This window comes from Felis catus, chromosome B3 (assembly GCF_018350175.1).
Source record: "Felis catus isolate Fca126 chromosome B3, F.catus_Fca126_mat1.0, whole genome shotgun sequence".
NCBI classification, from domain to species: domain Eukaryota; kingdom Metazoa; phylum Chordata; class Mammalia; order Carnivora; family Felidae; genus Felis; species Felis catus.
In genome coordinates this window covers 109857722-109876952 of record NC_058373.1, presented here as the reverse complement: position 1 = coordinate 109876952, position 19231 = coordinate 109857722, and the positions used below count along the sequence as shown (strand labels likewise).

Below are 19231 nucleotides of genomic sequence, written 5' to 3'. Positions count from 1 at the left end.
TAAAGTTTATTTATTTTTTGGGGGGTGAGGGGAGGTTTTTATATTTCTATACAATTTAGTTACTTTGTTTTAGAAAGTGTATATTAATGTTATTTATTAAAATTTTTTTTTTAATGTTTATTTTTGAGAGAGAGGGAGACAGAGTGAGAGCAGGGTAGAGTAGGGTAGGGGCAGAGAGAGAGGGAGGCAGAATCTGAAGGAGGCTCCAGGCTCTGAGCTGTCAGCACAGAGCCCAATGAGGGGCTCAAACTCACAAAGTGAGATCATGACCTGAGCTGAAATCAAGGGGAAGAGCTTGAGAAAGATTGATATTAAATATCTGGTAAAATTCACCAGTGAAACCATCCCGACTTCAGGGGCTGAGGCTGATGGCAGTTTGCCTGTCTTGTGATCCATCTCAGCATGTGGCATAAATAGCGAAGAGAGAGATCACAGAATGATTGAAAGTGGCATAAGTCACTTTCATCACAGCTCATTGGCCAAACCAATCACATGGTCCCAATCTAACTTCAAGAGAACCCGAAAACGTAGAGGAGCATAAGGAATATTTGATGAACATTAATGTTTCAACACCTGTTCTTTTATTTCTCCAACGTAATGAACACATTTTATTATGTTATTAATATATTTCCTATAATATATAATTTATATATATAAATATCATATAATTTGCATATTTTGTGTTTACTATTTAGTGCCTTCCCCTCAGCAAAAGCATAAGCTTATTCTCCTAGAAAATCACACTGCTTACAATTTCTTGCCTATAAGCCTTTGCTCACAGTGTTCCTACTGTGATGCTTTTTATCTTTTTTTGCCCTGTACTCCTTTTTTCTAAAGGTGAAATCCTACTTATTTCTCAGGACAACTTGGATCTTAACTTTATCTGGATGACTTTGCTAACATCTTTAAGTTAAGTGCTCATCCCTTAGACTCCATCTGAATTTTTAGTATACTGTCATAGCACTTACCTCATTATATAGTTACATGTCTGTCTGCCCCATCAACCAAGTTCCTCATGCATGTGGAAGAATGGCTGGAGACATAGGTAGAGCCTAGAAAAGAAACTAGGAGGATCTGAATAAGGGCAGTTTAAGTAGAGTGGAGAAGAGATGATAGAATCAAGAAATATTTAGAAGGTAAAATCAGCAAGACTTGATTATTTGTTGAATATGAAAGGTAAGGAAAGAATCAAGGATAATTCATGTTTCTCATTTAAGTTTGTTATGTATATTATGAAGTTTCCAAGTGAAATAGAGAATATGAGAGGGGGAACAAGTTTGGGATGATGACATTGGTTTGAAGTACAGTGAGTTTAACTCCATAGAGACCTCAGGTGAAGACACATGCAGGAGATGGCTGTATGGTTCTTAACCCAAGGAAACAGATAGGTCTTCAGCTTGCAAAGTAGTAGTTAAAAAATAAGAAAAGCAGAGACTACCAATAAGTACTAAGGGCAAAATCCTTATGTATGTATGTATGTATGTATGTATGTATTTATGCTAGTGTTCAAGGAACAGGAACAGAAAGATACGCTCTTATGCGGGAAACACCGAAAAAACCAAAGATGGTGAAAGAGGAACCAGGAGAATGTGATACTGTAGATATCAAGGGTATTTAGACTTTCAGGGAAGTGGTGGCTATGTCAAATGCAGTAGAGAAGTCAAATCAAAACAAGTACGTGCCAAATCTTTACCAGTCTTCTTGCAGTCTTAATTAATTCCCTTCTTTCGACCCCACTTGTTATTGAACCATGTTGATTTCCTATTGGATTGAACTGCGTTGGCTTCAATTTTTATGGAGAAATTTCCAATTATAGGGTGTTAACTGCTTCAGATGTGCCCCCCTCCTTCTTCCTTCACAAACTTGCCACCATGGCCATCCATTGTTTGCTCCTTCCCTCTAATATAAGGAGATTCAAAGCCAACTCTTAACATTAGTGCCCTTGATACCAAGAGTTGTCTCTATTTTATTGTTTTCCCTTTTTAAGACTTTCTGGGGGCGCCTGGGTGGCTCAGTCGGTTAGGTGCCCGACTTCGGCTCAGGTCACGATCTCGCGGTCTGTGAGTTCAAGCTCCGCGTCGGGCTCTGTGCTGACCGCTCAGAGCCTGGAGCCTGTTTCAGATTCTGTGTCTCCCTCTCTCTGACCCTCCCCCGTTCATGCTCTGTCTCTCTCTGTCTCAAAAATAAATAAACGTTAAAAAAAAAATAAAAAAAATTAAAAAAAAAGACTTTCTGATCCCAGTATCCCCCCAAGATTTTTCTCAAAAAGGTTACCATTTGAAATTTTAGTGGAGGGGCAGAAGTGGAAAACAAATGACAAGTTGTTGAATATTGAATAGAAGATGGTGAAATATCAACAGAAACTACAAGTAGCAGTCACTGATGGAACTGAGAGGGAGATACTACTCAAGTTTTTCTACGCAGGGAAACGAAGGACACTTACAGGGATCAGAGTCAAGCACTATTCCATAGGTATTTCATTTTGGAGCCACATGAAAAATATGTCTCCTCCCTATTTTTCTTCCTCTGCAGCATGCTGGTGATTAAGTCTTTATCGTAGAAATGAAAATGAGCCAGTTTTCACAATGAAGAGTTGTATTAACACCAGATTTCATTCATTTGTTCAATTATGCAAAAGTTAAAATCATGCAAAACTTTTTCTTAAATGTCAGCTATGTGCCATGCTTAGTGTTAGGTGCTAGGAATACAATGGGGAGTAAAAACACATAGTTCTTGTTTTTGTGGAGTTCTGTGGTATAGTGATATATGTTTTTTGTTTCCTTGTTTATATTTAACCTAATTTATATAACCCATTTTACTTTTTTTTCCCCTTTAGTATCCTCTTCTATGTGGACTGATTCTTATTCCCTGCTGGTGTTCTCTAGTTTGCCTAAGTAGAATTTACATGGGAATGCACTCCATTCTGGTAAGGAAAATTTGTGTTCATAGTGCTTTATTTTTCTCTGAAAATGACAGGCTATTTTATAGTTTTTAATCATTTTCAAACTTACAAGAAACCTGAGAAAATATTACTGTAAATCTTCTTTGTTTTGCAAAAAATATATATATTAACATATTGTTTTGTGAGCATTTAATGTAGTAATTGTATTTTTTAGAAACCGTTCCCAACAATCACAAATAACCAAATATTATGTTCAGGATAAGGAATAAGGTTTCTCCCGTCTTCCAGTCTCCATTTGATTTTCCTTCTTATGGTCTTTTGTGCCTCTCCACCAGAGTCAAAGCAGCAATGTGAATATAGACATCAATGCGAGCTCTACTCAGTAGTGAACACCCACTGACTAGAAACAACATGAACTTAAACCGTCCTGGTGCCACTTGTATTTACATATTAAACTCTAGTTTTCTTCTTTTCCCCAACGGTACTTTAGGGCTTCCAACAGTTACTTTATTTTAAGAATGCTATTCAGTTTAAAAAGCACCAGCACAGGGACCCTCTACTCTTTAGCCACAACTACTCACCTCCCTTTCTCCCCTTCCCATTGACATTCTAGCTTGCACCATCTCATCACCAGAGGACTGTAACAGCTTCTGAATTAGTAGCCCTACTTCCAGTCTGACCACATTCCATACGGTGTCTAGCGTCCTGTTGTAGTTTACTTCCAAAGCACAAACATGACGCCATACTGAATGACTTGTTTCCTCGAATGTAATTGGTGTCTCTTACCTCGATACCTTTAGGAAAGTTGTAACTTCTGCTTGGAATACCCGTTTCCCTTTGTCTAGCTAACTATCCATTCTTCAGGATTCACAAAAAGTGTTCTTATCTCCTAAAAGCCTTGTTACATTCCCCATCTTGCCTTTCTCTAGACTGGCTAGATGACCTTTCTCCCAGAGCATCTTGAGCATAATTCTGGCACAACTACAACTTCTTTTTTCCTTATCTGTCACCCCCACTAGAAAATAAGCAACATAAGAAAAGTAACTCTATGTTCCCTCACTATCCCTTGCATCTAGTGTAGTGTCTCTTACTGCACTCTATGAACGTATTATGTATTTAGTAGATAAAGGATCAGAAAAAAGTGGAGAAATATGAACTAATTCATGTGATCAAAAAATTTATAACTGGCTATATCAAATTTTTCTTGTCCTTTGCAACAACTTAATGCTTTTAGAATTTTCTACTCATGAAAGTATCTAATTAGCTTGTTTCATAGCTGTAGAAATATTGGGTTTCTATTTCTTAACTTGGATTGCTTACCTCCAGTAGCTGCCCCGTCACTAGTAAATTTCCACAAGTCCCAAATACTATTTTAATAAGCAAATTATTTGTGTTCAACTTTTTATAATTAATTGTATTAATACAAATTGTGAATTTACATATAATTTCCTTTCTGATTAATCTCTACTAATTTTATAAGCCTCGGTATCATTTAAAAAAATTTTTTTTTTTTAGCATTTATTTATTTTTTGAGAGAGAGAGAAAGAGTGTGAGCAGGGGAGGGGGAGAGAGAGAGGGAGACACAGAATTCGAAGGAGGCTCCAGGCTCTGAGCTGTCAGCACAGAGCCCGACGCAGGGCTTGAACTCACAAACTGTGGGATCATGACCTGAGCTGAAGTTGGACGCTTAACTGACTGAGCGACCCAGGTGCCCCCAGTATCCGATTTTTATATCTAGCATTTGTCACAAGAAAATGTTATCCATTTCTGTGCCTTGTTCATGATTCTCTTCCAACTACAAAAGTTAGTAATATTGCTCCTAAAAATTTACCAAATGGTTATGTATCTTTGAGTGATAAAAAATGGATCCCTGATATTTCTGGAAGATAAAGCTATTAGATATTACCCTTAGGTTCATTATCATAATAAAAAGGGGAATAAGAATCTGATTATATTTAATATACTTTCTAAAAGATGTGCTTTTGGGGCTCCTGGGTGGCTCAGATGGTTAAGTGTCTGACTCTTGGTTTCAGCTCAGGTCATGATCTCACAGTTCATGAGTTCAAGCCTCACATCGGGCTCCATGCTGACAGGACAGAGCCTGCTTGGAATTCTCTCTCTCCCTCTCTCTCTGCCCCTCCTCTGCTTGCTCTACCTATCTCTCTCAAAATGAATAAATAAGCTTAAAAAATTAAAAAAAAATTAAAAATAATAAAAGATGTGTTCTTTAAAAACATGTTTAGTGGATTGATCAAACATTCAAGCTGAGTTCAGTTCAGTTTTTATATACTGGACTTCTGTTTTTGAATCAGCTGACCTAAAAACAATATTGATGTATTATTTTTCAAATCATGAGTCTGATAATCCTAGTCCTTTATTCAAAAACCTTCTTGTCCCATAGAATGTTTCATCAATTTTATTCAGACTAGCTACTGAATTTTATTATGGGTAGTATTACAAATTTTTGTTTTCCTTTTATTTTTTATTTTATTTCTTTTTAAAAGTAAAATCATGAGTAATGTGCAGACGTTACAAACTATGATCCTGTGTTATAACCACAATTATTTCTAATAAGAAATGCATTGCTTATTATTTGATAGTTGATGGATGAAACTATACCTATAATGAATCCCTCCCTTTCTTACATTATGGATCTAATATATTCCCACAATTTTCACTTTTTCCTATATTTTAATATTTCAGTAATTACCTTCATTTTGAATTATTTTCTATTTATTTTGAGAGAGAGAGAGAGGGAGGGAGGGAGAGGGGTAGGGGGGCAGAAAGAGAGGGAGAGAATCACAAGCAGGCTCCATGCTGTCAGCACAGAGCTCTTCGTGGGGCTTGATCTCATGAAACTTGAGATCATGACCTGAGCTGAAATCAGGAGTCTGATGCTTGACTTCCTGAGCCACTCAGGTGCCCTTTTAACTATTTTCTTGATCATAGTTTGTATCTTTACTATTTATTGTGAAATTAGTATGGAGCTATAGGCAGTGTATGCCCTACAAGTTGCTAATAGGTGCTTAGATACCTATTATTTTTAAGTGGATGTCTTCATTAACACAAGAAGAGGCTTCTTGTGTTATTTATCATTTATTCTAAATGATTTATAATGAACACTTCATTCAGTATTTTCCATAAGTTCTGTATGTTTTTGTTACAACACAAAGAGCAACAGCTTAGTTTATTTTCAACATCCGCCTACTTTCCTAAATTGATTTTCTTACTTCCAAGAAAAGTATAGAGGAGTTACTACATCTATTTATTTTTTATACACCTAGCTCTCAAAATTTAAATTCATGGGGTGCCTGGGTAGCTCAGTCGGTTAAGTGTCTCACTCTTGGTTTCAGCTCAGGTCATGATCTCATGGTTCTTGGAATTGAGCCCCCCATCAGGCTCTGTGCTGACAGTATGGAGCCTGCTTGGGATTCTCTCCTCCCTTTCCCTGACCTTCCCTGGCTCACGTGTGTGGATGCAGTCTCTCTCTCTAAATAAATAAACTTAAAAAATATTAAATTCATAAAACCACAGGCCATTTTTTAAGTTACTGGACTGGGTACTTGTCAAACTACTGTTTTGTTTCTGTATTAGTAAAATTATGAATATATTGTAAATCCATGTACCCAAAATTTTCCAAACAATTTTATGTGTCTATGTGTGTAAAGTCTTTTTAGAAAGATATTATGAGATTATAAAGTAGTAAGTATACCTCAAACCCATTTTTATAAGAAGAAATAAAATCAAACCAACCATATACACACAAAAAAACCCCCAAAAATCCAAAAACATGTTAGAAAGATCTAGAGCAATAAACATTGAGAGTTTTAATAGTAACTGTACCTGGGTAATAACTGCTTATTGGGGCACCTGGGTGACTCAGTCAGTTAAGCGTCCAACTTTGGCTCAGGTCATGATCTCATGATTTGTCTTTCAAGCCCTGCATTAGGCTCTGTGCTGACAGCTCAGAGCCTGAAGCCTGCTTCAGATTCTGTGTCTTCCTCTCTCTCTCTGCCCCTCCCCTGCTCACACTCTGTCTCTGTCGCTCAAAAATGAATAAAATGTAAAAAAAAAAAAAAAAACCACCACCTACTTGTTATTATTTGTATTTTCTAGTTTTCCTATAATGATCACGTATTAAATCTGAATTTTTTTTTTTTTTTTTAACGTTTATTTATTTTTGGGACAGAGAGAGACAGAGCATGAACGGGGGAGGGGCAGAGAGAGAGGGAGACACAGAATCGGAAACAGGCTCCAGGCTCCGAGCCATCAGCCCAGAGCCTCACGCGGGGCTCGAACTCACGGACCGAGAGATCGTGACCTGGCTGAAGTCGGACGCTTAACCGACTGCGCCACCCAGGCGCCCCTTAAATCTGAATTTTAATTAAAGGTAAATATTCCAAAATCTGTCCTTAATAGTGCACTTATAGTAGTATATTAGCATATTGAAATAAGAAGCAGGACACCTAAAATATGTTATAATTGAGGTGCCTGGTGGCTCAGTCGGTTGAGTGTCCAACTCTTGATTTTGGCTCAGGTCACGATCCCAGGGTCATGGGATCGAGCCCCCATGTCGATTCTCGTGATCTCATGAAGATTCTCTCTCTCTGCCTCTGTCCCTCTCCCCCATTTGTGCATGTGCTCTCTCTCTCAACATAAAATAAAATAAAATATTATAATTGAAAACACCCCAGCAACTCACTAGAATATCATAGGAGCCTGGAATTCTAATCTCAGCAAATCACCAGCCTCTCTAGGTCTATTTCCTGATTGGAAGAAATGAAAAGGATAAAAGTTTAGACTTAATATGTAATAAATCTGTGTTGAATTTATGGTACTTGATACCTTCTTCCTTCCATAAATTTGATAACCTTGAATATTCCATTCAAATGTGTAATTATCTATTAACTTTGAGGGAATATTAAGTTATCTGTGATTAGTATCTAAAATTATGTGCTAAGGTTTTTTTTTTTTTAATTTGCTAATTTAAGTTCTTTTTGCTACCTTTAACATTAACTTTCCTTTATTACATACTTTGTGCTGTAATGCTTAAAACCACTTAGTATACATTTTAATGTCATACATTAAATTGATATCACAGTTACAGCTAGCATGTTTATGCCCTGAATTAATTCCTTCCTTCCTTCTGGTTCTGTTCCTTGGAAGTTAGTTTGCCCTTACTATTTTAAGTTTATTTATTTATTTTGAGGGAGAGCAAGCAGGGGAGGGGCAGAGAGAGAGAATCCCAAGCGGGCTCTGCACTGACAGGAGAGCCCGACATGGGGCTCAAACTCATGAACTATGAGATCATGATCTGAGCCCAAACCAAGAGTCAGATGCTTAACCAACTGAGACACCTAGGTACCTCAGTTTGCCCTCACTATTCAGGATAATATAAATAACTAATAATCAGAAAGGGAGGTAAATTTGTATAGAGTCTTGAAACAATCTAGTTTAATATTCATGGAGCTCTACAAAAAAAATTGAGGACAACAAATTTTGGATATTTTGTGTCATACCAAAATATATTTCTAGAATTATAATTGTTTTGAATTATTTTTAAGAATTCTTAATGTGATCAAATGTAGGGGCACCTGGCTGGCTCAGAGAAGTGTTACTCTTGATCTCAGGGTTGTGAGTTCAAGCCCCATTTTGGGTGTAGAGATTACTTAAATAAAGAATAAATTAAAACTTAAAAAAAATAGGGGGTGCCTGGGTGGCTCATTTGGTTAGGCGTCCAACTCGATTTCGGCTTGGGTCAAGATCTCACACTTCTTGAGATCAAGCCCCACATTGGGCTCTGTGCTGACAGTGCAGAGCCTGCTTGGTATTCTAAATCCCAATAAAGAAATAAACATGAAAAAAACTTTAAAAAGTGGTCAAATGTAGGAATGTCTTTAAAAGTCATTTAATTGATTAAGGTTTTCATTTTCTAAAGTACTATAAGCGGGCGCCTGGGTGGCTCAGTTGGTTAAGCGTCCGACTTCGGCTCAGGTCATGATCTCATGGTCCGTGAGTTCGAGCTCCACGTCGGGCTCTGTGCTGACAGCTCAGGGCCTGGAGCCTGTTTCAGATTCTGTGTTTCCCTCTCTCTCTGACCCTCCCTCGTTTATGCTTTGTCTCTCTCTGTCTCAAAAATAAATAAACATTAAAATAAATAAATAAAGTACTATAAGCATTTTATAGGAGTGAACATCTACTTATATCTATATTAAGAAAAAACTATAAAAAAACCAGCTAACTTCAGAGCTATTAACCCTTCCTTTCACTTAACTTTACAGTAAATTTATTACATATGGTTTTATGTAAATAACATCAATTGTCATTTAAAACTTCTAACTTGGTACACATGCTGAGAATTACAAGGCTCAGACATTTCCACATTAGCATGTTCTGAAAGTTTTTGAATCAATCATGAAATTTATTTTTTTTAATGTTAAATAAAACATTTTTGAGATGCAGGGGGGAGGGGCAGAGGGAAAGGGAGACAGAGGATCCAAAGCAGGCTCTGTGCTAACAGCAGTGAACTGGATTTGAGGCGTGAACTCATAGACCGTGAGATCATGACCTGAGCCAAAGTCGGATGCTCAATGAACTGAGCCACCCAGGTGCCCTATCATGAAATTTAAGTAAGAAATAAAGCAACAGCTTCTATTCTGATAGCCAAAATTCTGTAGTTATTTCACGAGATCTGTGCCTTTAATTACATCGTAGGGAAGAAAGGGTAGAATAGCAACCAAAGGACTATACCCTCATGAAAGTGTAATTCTATGGAAATTAGTGATCTGAAATATGAAGAATAGAGGTCTGACAGTCATAATTTGAGGTCTCCATATCCACAAGTATGGTCAGAATTTGGGTCACTTTTGGAATCTTTGAGTGACTGCAGTAAAATTCAATTAATGAGAATTCTTAGGTAACTTTTAGTATGTATCTGAGTTTTCATGGAAGACCTCATGTTAAAAAAATTTGAAAATTTAGTTTTTCACTCCAGTATATAATTCCTAATGCTGAATATTCATTTTTTTTCAACAAAATATATTGAGCACCTTTAATCCATCAGATTAAATACTTAGGTTTATGACATTAGTCCAGTTTTATTTATTTAAATACTGGCCAGGGGCACCTGGGTGGCTCAGTCAGTTAACCGTCCGACTCATGATTTTGGCCCAGGTCATGATCTCATGGTTTGTGGGCTCAAGCCCCACTGCGCTGACAGCATGGAGCCTGGTTGGCCTTTTCTGTCGCCCTCTCTTCCTCTCCCAAAATAAATAAATAAACATTAAAATAAGATAACATAAAATAAAACAAAAAAATGGCTAATGTAACCATAAATTTTTATTAAATTTGAACACTCCTTGAAAGGGGAAAAAAAGGCATTTTTAGTATTTATTCTGGGGACAACAGAGGAGAGCAAAATGAGATTGTTCCAGGGAAGCCATATCAGGGTGTTTGTGAGGATCAAATATGACACTAAATGTAAAGTGTTAGAACAGTGTTTTCAGTGTAGAGACTGTTATTCCCTGAAAATGTCTTTAGCCTAAATTGAAGAAATTATGTTTCATCTATTTCTCATACAGAGTTCTTATCAAGCAGGATTATATAGTCAATATGATGAATCTAAAGAATTTCTCTGTCTCAGTTTAACTAAACAAATATTTATTGCCTACTTACTGTGTGCCAGCCATTGGGTATATATGTATAAATAAGATAAAGACTTTGCTTTTGAGAGATCACTGTCCAAATAGGTAATATGTAATGTAAATATGTAATGCAGTGGTTCCTCAACTGGAGCTGCACAACAGAATCACTGGGGAGCTTTTTTAAAATTTTTATCTTAAAAAAAAAATACTTTTTAACATTTTTATTTATTTTTGAGAGACAGAATGCGAGTGGAGGAGGGGGCAGAGAAAGAGACACAGAATCCGAAGCAGGCTCCAGGCTCTGAGTTGTCAGCACAGAGCCCAGCATGGGGCTCAAACGCACACGAATGGTGAGATCATGACCTAAGCCGAAACTTAACCGATGGAGCCACTCAGATGCCTCTGGGGAGCTCTTTTTTTTCTTTCTTTCTTTTTTTAAGAAAGAAGTTGATGCCCAGGGTGCCTGGGTGGCTCAGTTGGTTAGGTCATGATCACTGTTCATTGAGTTCAAGCCCCACATTGGGCTCTGTGCTGACAGTGTGGAGCCTACTTGGGATTCTCTTTCTCCCTCCCTCACTGCCCCTCCACTGCTTGTTCTCTCTCTTTGTCTGTCTGTCTGTCTGTCTCTCTCTCTCTCTCTCTCAAAAATAAATATACATAAAAAAAAAATTGATGCCCTACTCGCACTTCAATTCAGTTAAATCAGAATCTCTGAGGATTGGCCCAGGCATCAATATTTATAAAGTTCTTTAGTGACTTCTAAAAGGCACAGAGGTTGTGAACCTTTGGTTTTCTAATAGAAATAGAAAGCAAAAAATGGAAAACAATGTGGTAACTTTTGTAGCAGGTGCTATGGAGGTAAAGAGGAGGGAATTCCTTATTATGGGGCAGGAGAAGAGAAAGTTTATGGAGAAGAGAGGTGCCTGAGCAGAATCTCAAAGGATATGTAATGGTTTTCCTAAAATAGAGGAGGAAAGATAATTCCAAGATGAGAGAAATAGTCTAAAATTCATTATGGGACCTGGCATTGAAGCGTTTTGTGTTTAAGATTCTTTTTATTAAGTAATCTCTATACCCATTGTGGGGCTCGAACTTAGAACTCTGAGATCAAGAGTCATATATGCTCTACTGCCTGAGCCAGCCAGGGGCCCCTGGCATTGAAGTGTTAGGATAGGCAGAAGCCAGATATGAAATGCTTTATATGCCTTCTAAGAAGTTTGAATACACAAGTGATATTGCTTTAGTTCACAATTTGATAAACATTTTGTTAATTGCTTATATTTTTCTTCGACCTACTATGAAAGCAGTCACTTATATAAAGAGAACACAATTGCTTTTAAATAATCTCATTTCATATTTTTAGAATTGGAAAATATCAGGAAAAACTTGTTCTATATAGAAATAAATTTTTAAAATGTTTTTTTTAATGATGCCTATAATGTAATTGTTGAAAAACAGAGTAAAGATTCACTTACAAATAATTTAGTAGATTTTGTTAGAATAGATTCATGTAAGGGATTCATTTATTTGTCCAATAAATATTTGAGTGTCTACAATGTGATACGCTTCCCAGGAAGGTGGTGGTTAAAGAACTTAAATTCTTCAAAATTTTTAGCTGCACATTCAGTTCTTACTCTCTTTAGGAATTGTCTGTACCTTCAGCCCTTCTTCTATTCCACAGTATTCTGATTTAGAATTTTACATAGTTTAGAACAGTGCATTGTACTGTTAACTTCACTGATCCATGACAAAGTCGTTGAACTTCTGCACAATGAGGACAATGGCAAGAGTTTGAGGATATACTGAAGTCTTAAATGTAGAAGGCAAACTTAAAAACTTTTTGAATAGTATACCTTTATGATTTTGTGGCAGAGAGGGCTTTCTTAAACAAGATACAATGATAAATATGACTACATTAAATTTAGAACTTCTCTTCACTAAAAGGTGCCGTAAAGAAAATGAAAAGGCAAGCTACAAAATCCAAAAAAGATGTTTATAGAACATGTTATTGATGAGATTTTATTGATAGAGGATTTATATATGAATACAATATGAAAAAAATCATGTAAATCAACAAGAAAAAAATCTAAAAGAATGGTTACAAAAAGACACAAATATACATTACAGAGAAAAGGAATAACTCATAATCTTATAAAAAATCAGGAAAATGCAATTTAAACATCAAGAAATGCAGAACTGATGGGATGTAAATTTTTACGAACATTTTGGAAATTTTTAATCTTATAAAATGGAACATGCACATACCCCATGATTCTGCCATTCTGTTTCTAGGAAACTCTGCCCACACCAGGCAACACTGAAACAAAAAAAAAATGGTTGCACTGGTTATAATATTCCTGGTTGGTTTAAGAAGAGATACTAATTAAGAAAGCACTCAAGCTCAACCATAGCCAATAAACTAATCCAAAACCTATGAACAACTTAAATTACCACCAGTGGAATAATGAATAAGTAAACTGTATAATCACACAGCGAAGTATTACACAGTTGGGAAAGTGAATGACCTACAACTACATATAAGGAATGAATCTTGAACTGTGCACTATATAACATTTTTATAAGCTCAGAAAGAAGCAAAACTAGATCATTTTTTGTTTGTTTGGAGATATGTGATGAAAGCTTTTAACAAGTGCAGTAGAACCTTGGTTTGTGAGCATAATTTGTTCCAGAAACATGCTTGTAATCTGAAGCACTCGTATATCAAAGCGAATTTCAAGAACCATTGGCTCAGTTATGATCATGTGACATTCGGCATCATGTACTACTTGTATTGCAGGACATCACTCGTTTATCAAATTAAAATTTATTAGAAATGTTTGAACACTTGCAGAACAAGTTATTCACAACCCAAGGTTTTACTGTATTTATTCAGCCAAAACTCAGGTTTATTATAATTGCCTTTGTGGAGGATACAGAGTGATAGAGTTGGGAGACAGCATACAAAAGATTCAAAGTACTGGTAATATTATTATCTTTTTTTGCAGCAGTGATTTCATAGATATGAATTTTATAACTTCATACACACTCTACATATCTTTTTCTATGTATCAGTTATTACCTAATAAAAAATTTATTTATTTATTTATTTTTTTTATTAAAAAAAATTTTTTTTCAACGTTTATTTATTTTTGGGACAGAGAGAGACAGAGCATGAATGGGGGAGGGGCAGAGAGAGAGGGAGACACAGAATCGGAAACAGGCTCCAGGCTCTGAGCCATCAGCCCAGAGCCTGACGCGGGGCTCGAACTCACGGACCGTGAGATCGTGACCTGGCTGAAGTCGGACGCTTAACCAACTGCGCCACCCAGGCGCCCCCCTAATAAAAATTTTAAGACAGAAAAACATTAGGCAACTACAGTTGACCCTTTAACAACATGGATTTGAGTTGCATGGGTCTACTTATATGCAGATTTTTTATAGTACTGAATGTCTTTTCTCTTATGATTTCCTTAACATTTTTATTTCTTTTTACTTTCTCTTTACTCTTTTATTTCTCTTACTTTACTGTAAGAATACAGTATATAACATGTATAGCATTAATTATATGTGTTAGTTGATGTTTAGTTATTGGTAAGGCTTCAGGTCAGTAGTAGGCTATTAGTAGTTGAGTTTTGGGGGAGTCAAAGTTATATATGAGTTTTTTATTGTATATGGGGTGGCCACCCCAATCCTCACATTGTTTAAGGGTCAGTTGTGTAATTTCCCAGAAATCAAAACTACACATGGGGCACCTGGATGACTCAGTTGGTTAAGTGTCTGACTCTTGGTTTCTGCTCAAGTCATGATCTCATGGTTCATGGGTTTCCAGCACTGCGTTGGGCTCCACACTGCAGGTGCAGAGACTGCTAGGGATTCACTCTCTCCACATCTCTTTCTGCCCCTGCCCTGCTTGAATTCTCTCTCCTTTAAAAAAAACATTTTTTTTTAACGTTTATTCATTTTTTGAGAGACAGAGACAGAGCGTGAGCAAGGGAGGGGCAGAGAGAGAGGGAGACAGAGAATCCGAAGCAGGCTCCAGGCTCTGAGCTGTCAGCACAGAGCCTGACACGGGGCTCAAACTCACAAACTGTGAGATCATGACCTGAGCTGAAGTCAGACGCTTAACCCACTGAGCCACCTAGGCGCCCCCACTCTCTCTCCTAAATAAAATAAATAATTTTTTTAAAAAGTTAAAAAAAGCTACACAATTTAGGCAGAGTTTATTGTTAAGGATTTAAATATAAATCTTATATAGTATATATGTAGTTAGTTTATAAAAAGGTAGAATTATGAAAACATAGCTTTTAAATGTTTATTTTGAGAGAGAGGGCATGCATGCACATGCATGAGCACAAGCAGGCAAGGGGTAAAGAGGGAGGGAGAGAGAGAATCCCAAGCAAGCTGTGCACTGTCAGCACAGAGCCCGACATAGGGCTTGATCACATGAACCATGAGATCCGGGCCTGAACCGAAGTCAAGAGTCAGATGCGCAAATGAGTGGGCCACCCAGGCGCCCAAAAACATAATACTTTCATTATTATCATCAAATTAATCTTTTTATTATCACTAAATGTTTAGTATTTATTATATGGTCAGTAAAGTTTGAAAATGTGACATCTAAAGAATCTGTATTAATATTTAAAATGTGAAATATATGTTTTTAAATGTCAAAAATAGTATTATGCTGAACAACTTTACTTTTCTCTTTTCCCAGGATATTATTGCCGGATTCCTATATACCATTTTAATCTTAGCTATCTTCTATCCGTTTGTGGACCTGATTGACGACTTCAACCAAACTCACAAATATGCTCCATTAATCATCATCGGGCTTCATTTAGCCTTGGGGATCTTTTCTTTCACTCTTGACACCTGGAGTACATCCCGAGGAGACACAGCTGAGATTCTAGGAAGTGGTGCTGGAATTGCATGTGGATCTCATGTTAGCCATAATGTGGGTCTAATGTTAGATCCTTCTCTGGATATACTACCATTAGCTCTGCCCCCCATTACCGTGACTATGTTTGGAAAAGCCATACTGCGGATCCTCATCGGGATGGTATTTGTACTAATAGTCAGAGATATAATGAAAAGGATCACCATTCCTTTAGCCTGTAAAATCTTCAGTATACCATGTGATGATATTCGAAAAGCAAGACAACACATGGAAGTTGAACTTCCTTATCGGTATATTACCTATGGAATGGTTGGTTTCTCTATCACATTTTTGGTTCCTTATCTATTTTTCTTTATTGGTATCTCTTGATGCAGAAATACTGTTTATAAGAAAGGAGGGTATCAGTTACTGATATCTAAAAATATATCCTAGTTAAAAGCCAAATCAGAGTTAGGCTTTTGCAGGAATTTAACTTAAATAATTATTTAAGTAAATTCGTAAGAGTCAGTGCATTTTATCATTGCACATCCAGATATTGTTTTAGGTGAGCTGAGCTATTTCAACACTGAGAAAATGATAAGTATCCATTTAGAATGTTCATGTAATGTTTAGAGAGTTTTATGCTGTTATGAATTCGAGTTATATATAATATATATTAAGATACATAATGTACAATTATGTATCTAATGTATGTTATATATGAAATAATATACCTAAGTTATTTTAAACTGTGGGGCTGTATTATAAAATCAATAATAATATGCAAACAGTGTGCCGGTATATTTGGATTTAGTACAGGCACGTTGTTATTAACAGATATATTTAACATTTATTTACTATGGGAACCATTTCCTAATTGAATTGCGTAATTACTAGACCAGAATTCATATGCCACCACATAATGTTTTACTGCCTCTTTTTACACTGCCGTCACCTTTCATGTTACCCATGATGTTGAGCATGGGAGGCATTTTTAATGGACCAAATTTTCAGAAAAATTAGGGTTTTTTTTTTTTTTTCAATTCTGTACACTGTGTTGAATGTACTTTATTTGCAGTTGTTCTGGACATCAGTTTAATAATTCAGGTACTGAATTTTATTGCTTGCTAATTGTGCCTTTCTGTTGCTGAATTAAGAAATGCCATGTATACTGTGATACAAAAATAAGATACTATCTTTATCTTAAGTTACATATAATCAGGCAAATGTTTTAAAAATACATGTCAAACTAACAGGGCTAGAAGCAAGCCACCCTCAATTCTTTAGCCTTTGTTTGGAAAGAAATGTGGAATGGGTTAAACTTTCTCACTAATTTATTGGGTAGCTAAATGGATAAGTATTTCCATTTTTGTAGGTATTTTTCTGTGCATTGTAAGTTTTAGGAACAAGATATATTTTTTGTACATTGTCTTGATTGTTTATACTGCAGGTAGATACTTCCAATGAATGGAAATGTAATTGAAATTTATAGATGGGACAATGCACACACTTAATTTATAAACAAACCGTTTTTCTAAATTATTTGGAAAGGATTGGATTTAGCAGTGTTAACTTTTAATACCCATTTATTAGCTACTTAAGGTAAATTATAAAATCTGAAAGTATCAGTATTTTAGATCCTATTATTTTTTCAATTTTTATTATTTTCACAGTGGAAAATTTGGGTATTAAACTATTCTTTCTTCTGTCTGTGCCTTTATATTTTGAAGTGTAATTGTAATTAGGTTAACATTAAGTTTATTTGTAGTAAGTTTTTCTTAAGAGAGTTAACTTTCCATATAAATGAGCATCAGGTATGGAATTACTGACTTTAGTGCAATATCTGTCTGATTATCCAGAAGTATCACTTAAGATGTTTCTATTTTGGACAGCATAACTATTTGAACTCATATTTTTATAATTCCGATTGAGAATTTAGGGACATGGTAATTTTTACCAACATTGAATATGATAATTTTAAGTAAAACAACTAAATTTGGGACCTTTAGCTGTTAGTAGGAAACTGAGGCACTTAGGAACATATCGGTACGTTGGAAAATGTGCAAAGAACTTTTCTTTCAAAATGTGTTTAATGAATTGAATTTTAGGAACTATTTCCCATAATTTGGGTCTATGCTATCTTATTAATTTTTATATCTAGCTTAAAAGGTATTTGAAAATATTCCATTTCTTTGTGATTTATTATTTTCTGTCCTATGGTATCTCCATGCTAAATGTATTTTAAAATAAAAGCCAAATTCAGAATTGAAGAGTATTTTGTTTTGTTTACCTTCTTTGCATTTGTTCTCTGTATTATCTGATATTTATAAAATATATTTAGGATTTTCATTCTAGCAGGCTTTTCCTCTGAAGCATCTTATTCAAAACCAGAGTTCTGTGTTCAGTAATAGAAGATATCAAAGAAATTCCTCAGGGTTCAAACTGCCTTTGGGCTCCAATTGTGATCATTCTGACATTGTACTTTTAGTAAAGAGTTTCATAATATTAAGAAACATGAATAAAATGTTTCAGCAGAATCTGTGGCCAATGGTATTATAGGTAGTTGACTGCCAATTCATCGTCTCAGGCATTAGACACAGTATTAGGAACAGGTTTTTGTTTTTGTTAATGTTTATTTTTGAGAGACAGGGAGAGAGCAGGGGAGGGGCTGAGGGAGAGAGGGAGACACAGAATCTGAAGCAGGCTCCAGGCTCTGAGCTGTCAGCACAGAGCCTGATGCAGGGCTCGAACCCATGAACCGTGATATCATGACCTGAGCTGAGGTGGGAGGTTTAACTGACTGAGCCACCCAGGCGCTCCAGGAACAGGGTTTTTTTGTTTTGTTTTGTTTTAATGTTTATTTATTTTGAGAGAGAGAGAGTGAGTGAGTGTGTGCTAGCTGGCAAGGAGCAAAGAAAGAATCCCAAGCAGGATCCATGCTGTCATCCCAGAGCTGGACGTGGGGTTTGATCTCATGACCAGGAGATCACGACAGGAGTGGAAACCAAGAGTTGGACGCTTAACCAGCTGAGCCACCCAGGTACCCCAGGAATAGGTATTTTTTCAAGCTGAATTAACATATGGACATTTCATTTTGTAACTTTAAAATGCTGTGATATGTCAATTGCAAAACCTAGGTCTGCCAGAAACTCATTAGAAGACCTAATGTAAAACAATGTGACTACAGTAGATTTGTATAATTACTTTTATTTACTAGCTTCCTTTATAATCTTTAGTAAATGTGTCTTTCAAACGCAACAAAAATTCAGCGATAGGAGTATAATTTAAAAGAAAATTTTCATAAAATATTCCCTAAGGAGGAGTAAATACTAGAATGTTTTAATTTTGAATATACGATCACATAATTTTATACTGCAAAGATTTTTTATTAGCAAAACAATTTCATTCTTGTTAACAAGGTTTTCACTAGATTTAAAAATCTGTTTAATCTGGACATGAGTAAGGACCAATTTTTAAAATTCAACTTAAAAGTTGAATTAGTTTTTCTGAAGGGAGTTTTTACTGTCTGCTAAAGAGATTTTTTTGGAAAGGGAACAAGCAATATTTTGAGAAGAGTACTGTAACCGGACATAGTGGATGGTACCATGCAGGATATTTTGCCAGATTTTGGTCATGTTCTTCCAGTTTCTTCTGTAGTGTACTTAAGTTAAAAAGAAAAAAAAAAAGCACCTCTTTACACAGTTAAATTTTAATTGTGGTTACATAAGCTGCAAATAGCACAATAAAAATAAATTTTAACACGCTAACTATAAAGGACATTTTAGAAAACTCTCCATTTTTAAGCCCACT

General features: G+C 35.9%; 1 protein-coding gene across 1 annotated transcript in view; it reads left to right on the top strand.

Moving 5' to 3' along the window:
• SGPP1 (sphingosine-1-phosphate phosphatase 1) overlaps nt 1-17417 on the top strand; it is a 35244-nt gene extending 17827 nt beyond the window's left edge. The window contains exons 2-3 of the mRNA XM_011283398.4: nt 2837-2926; nt 15260-17417. Coding sequence (XP_011281700.2) covers nt 2837-2926; nt 15260-15811 — 642 coding nt within the window. The 3' untranslated portion in view covers nt 15812-17417. The remainder of the gene's footprint in view (nt 1-2836; nt 2927-15259) is intronic.
• The last annotated feature ends 1814 nt before the right edge of the window (nt 17418-19231 follow it).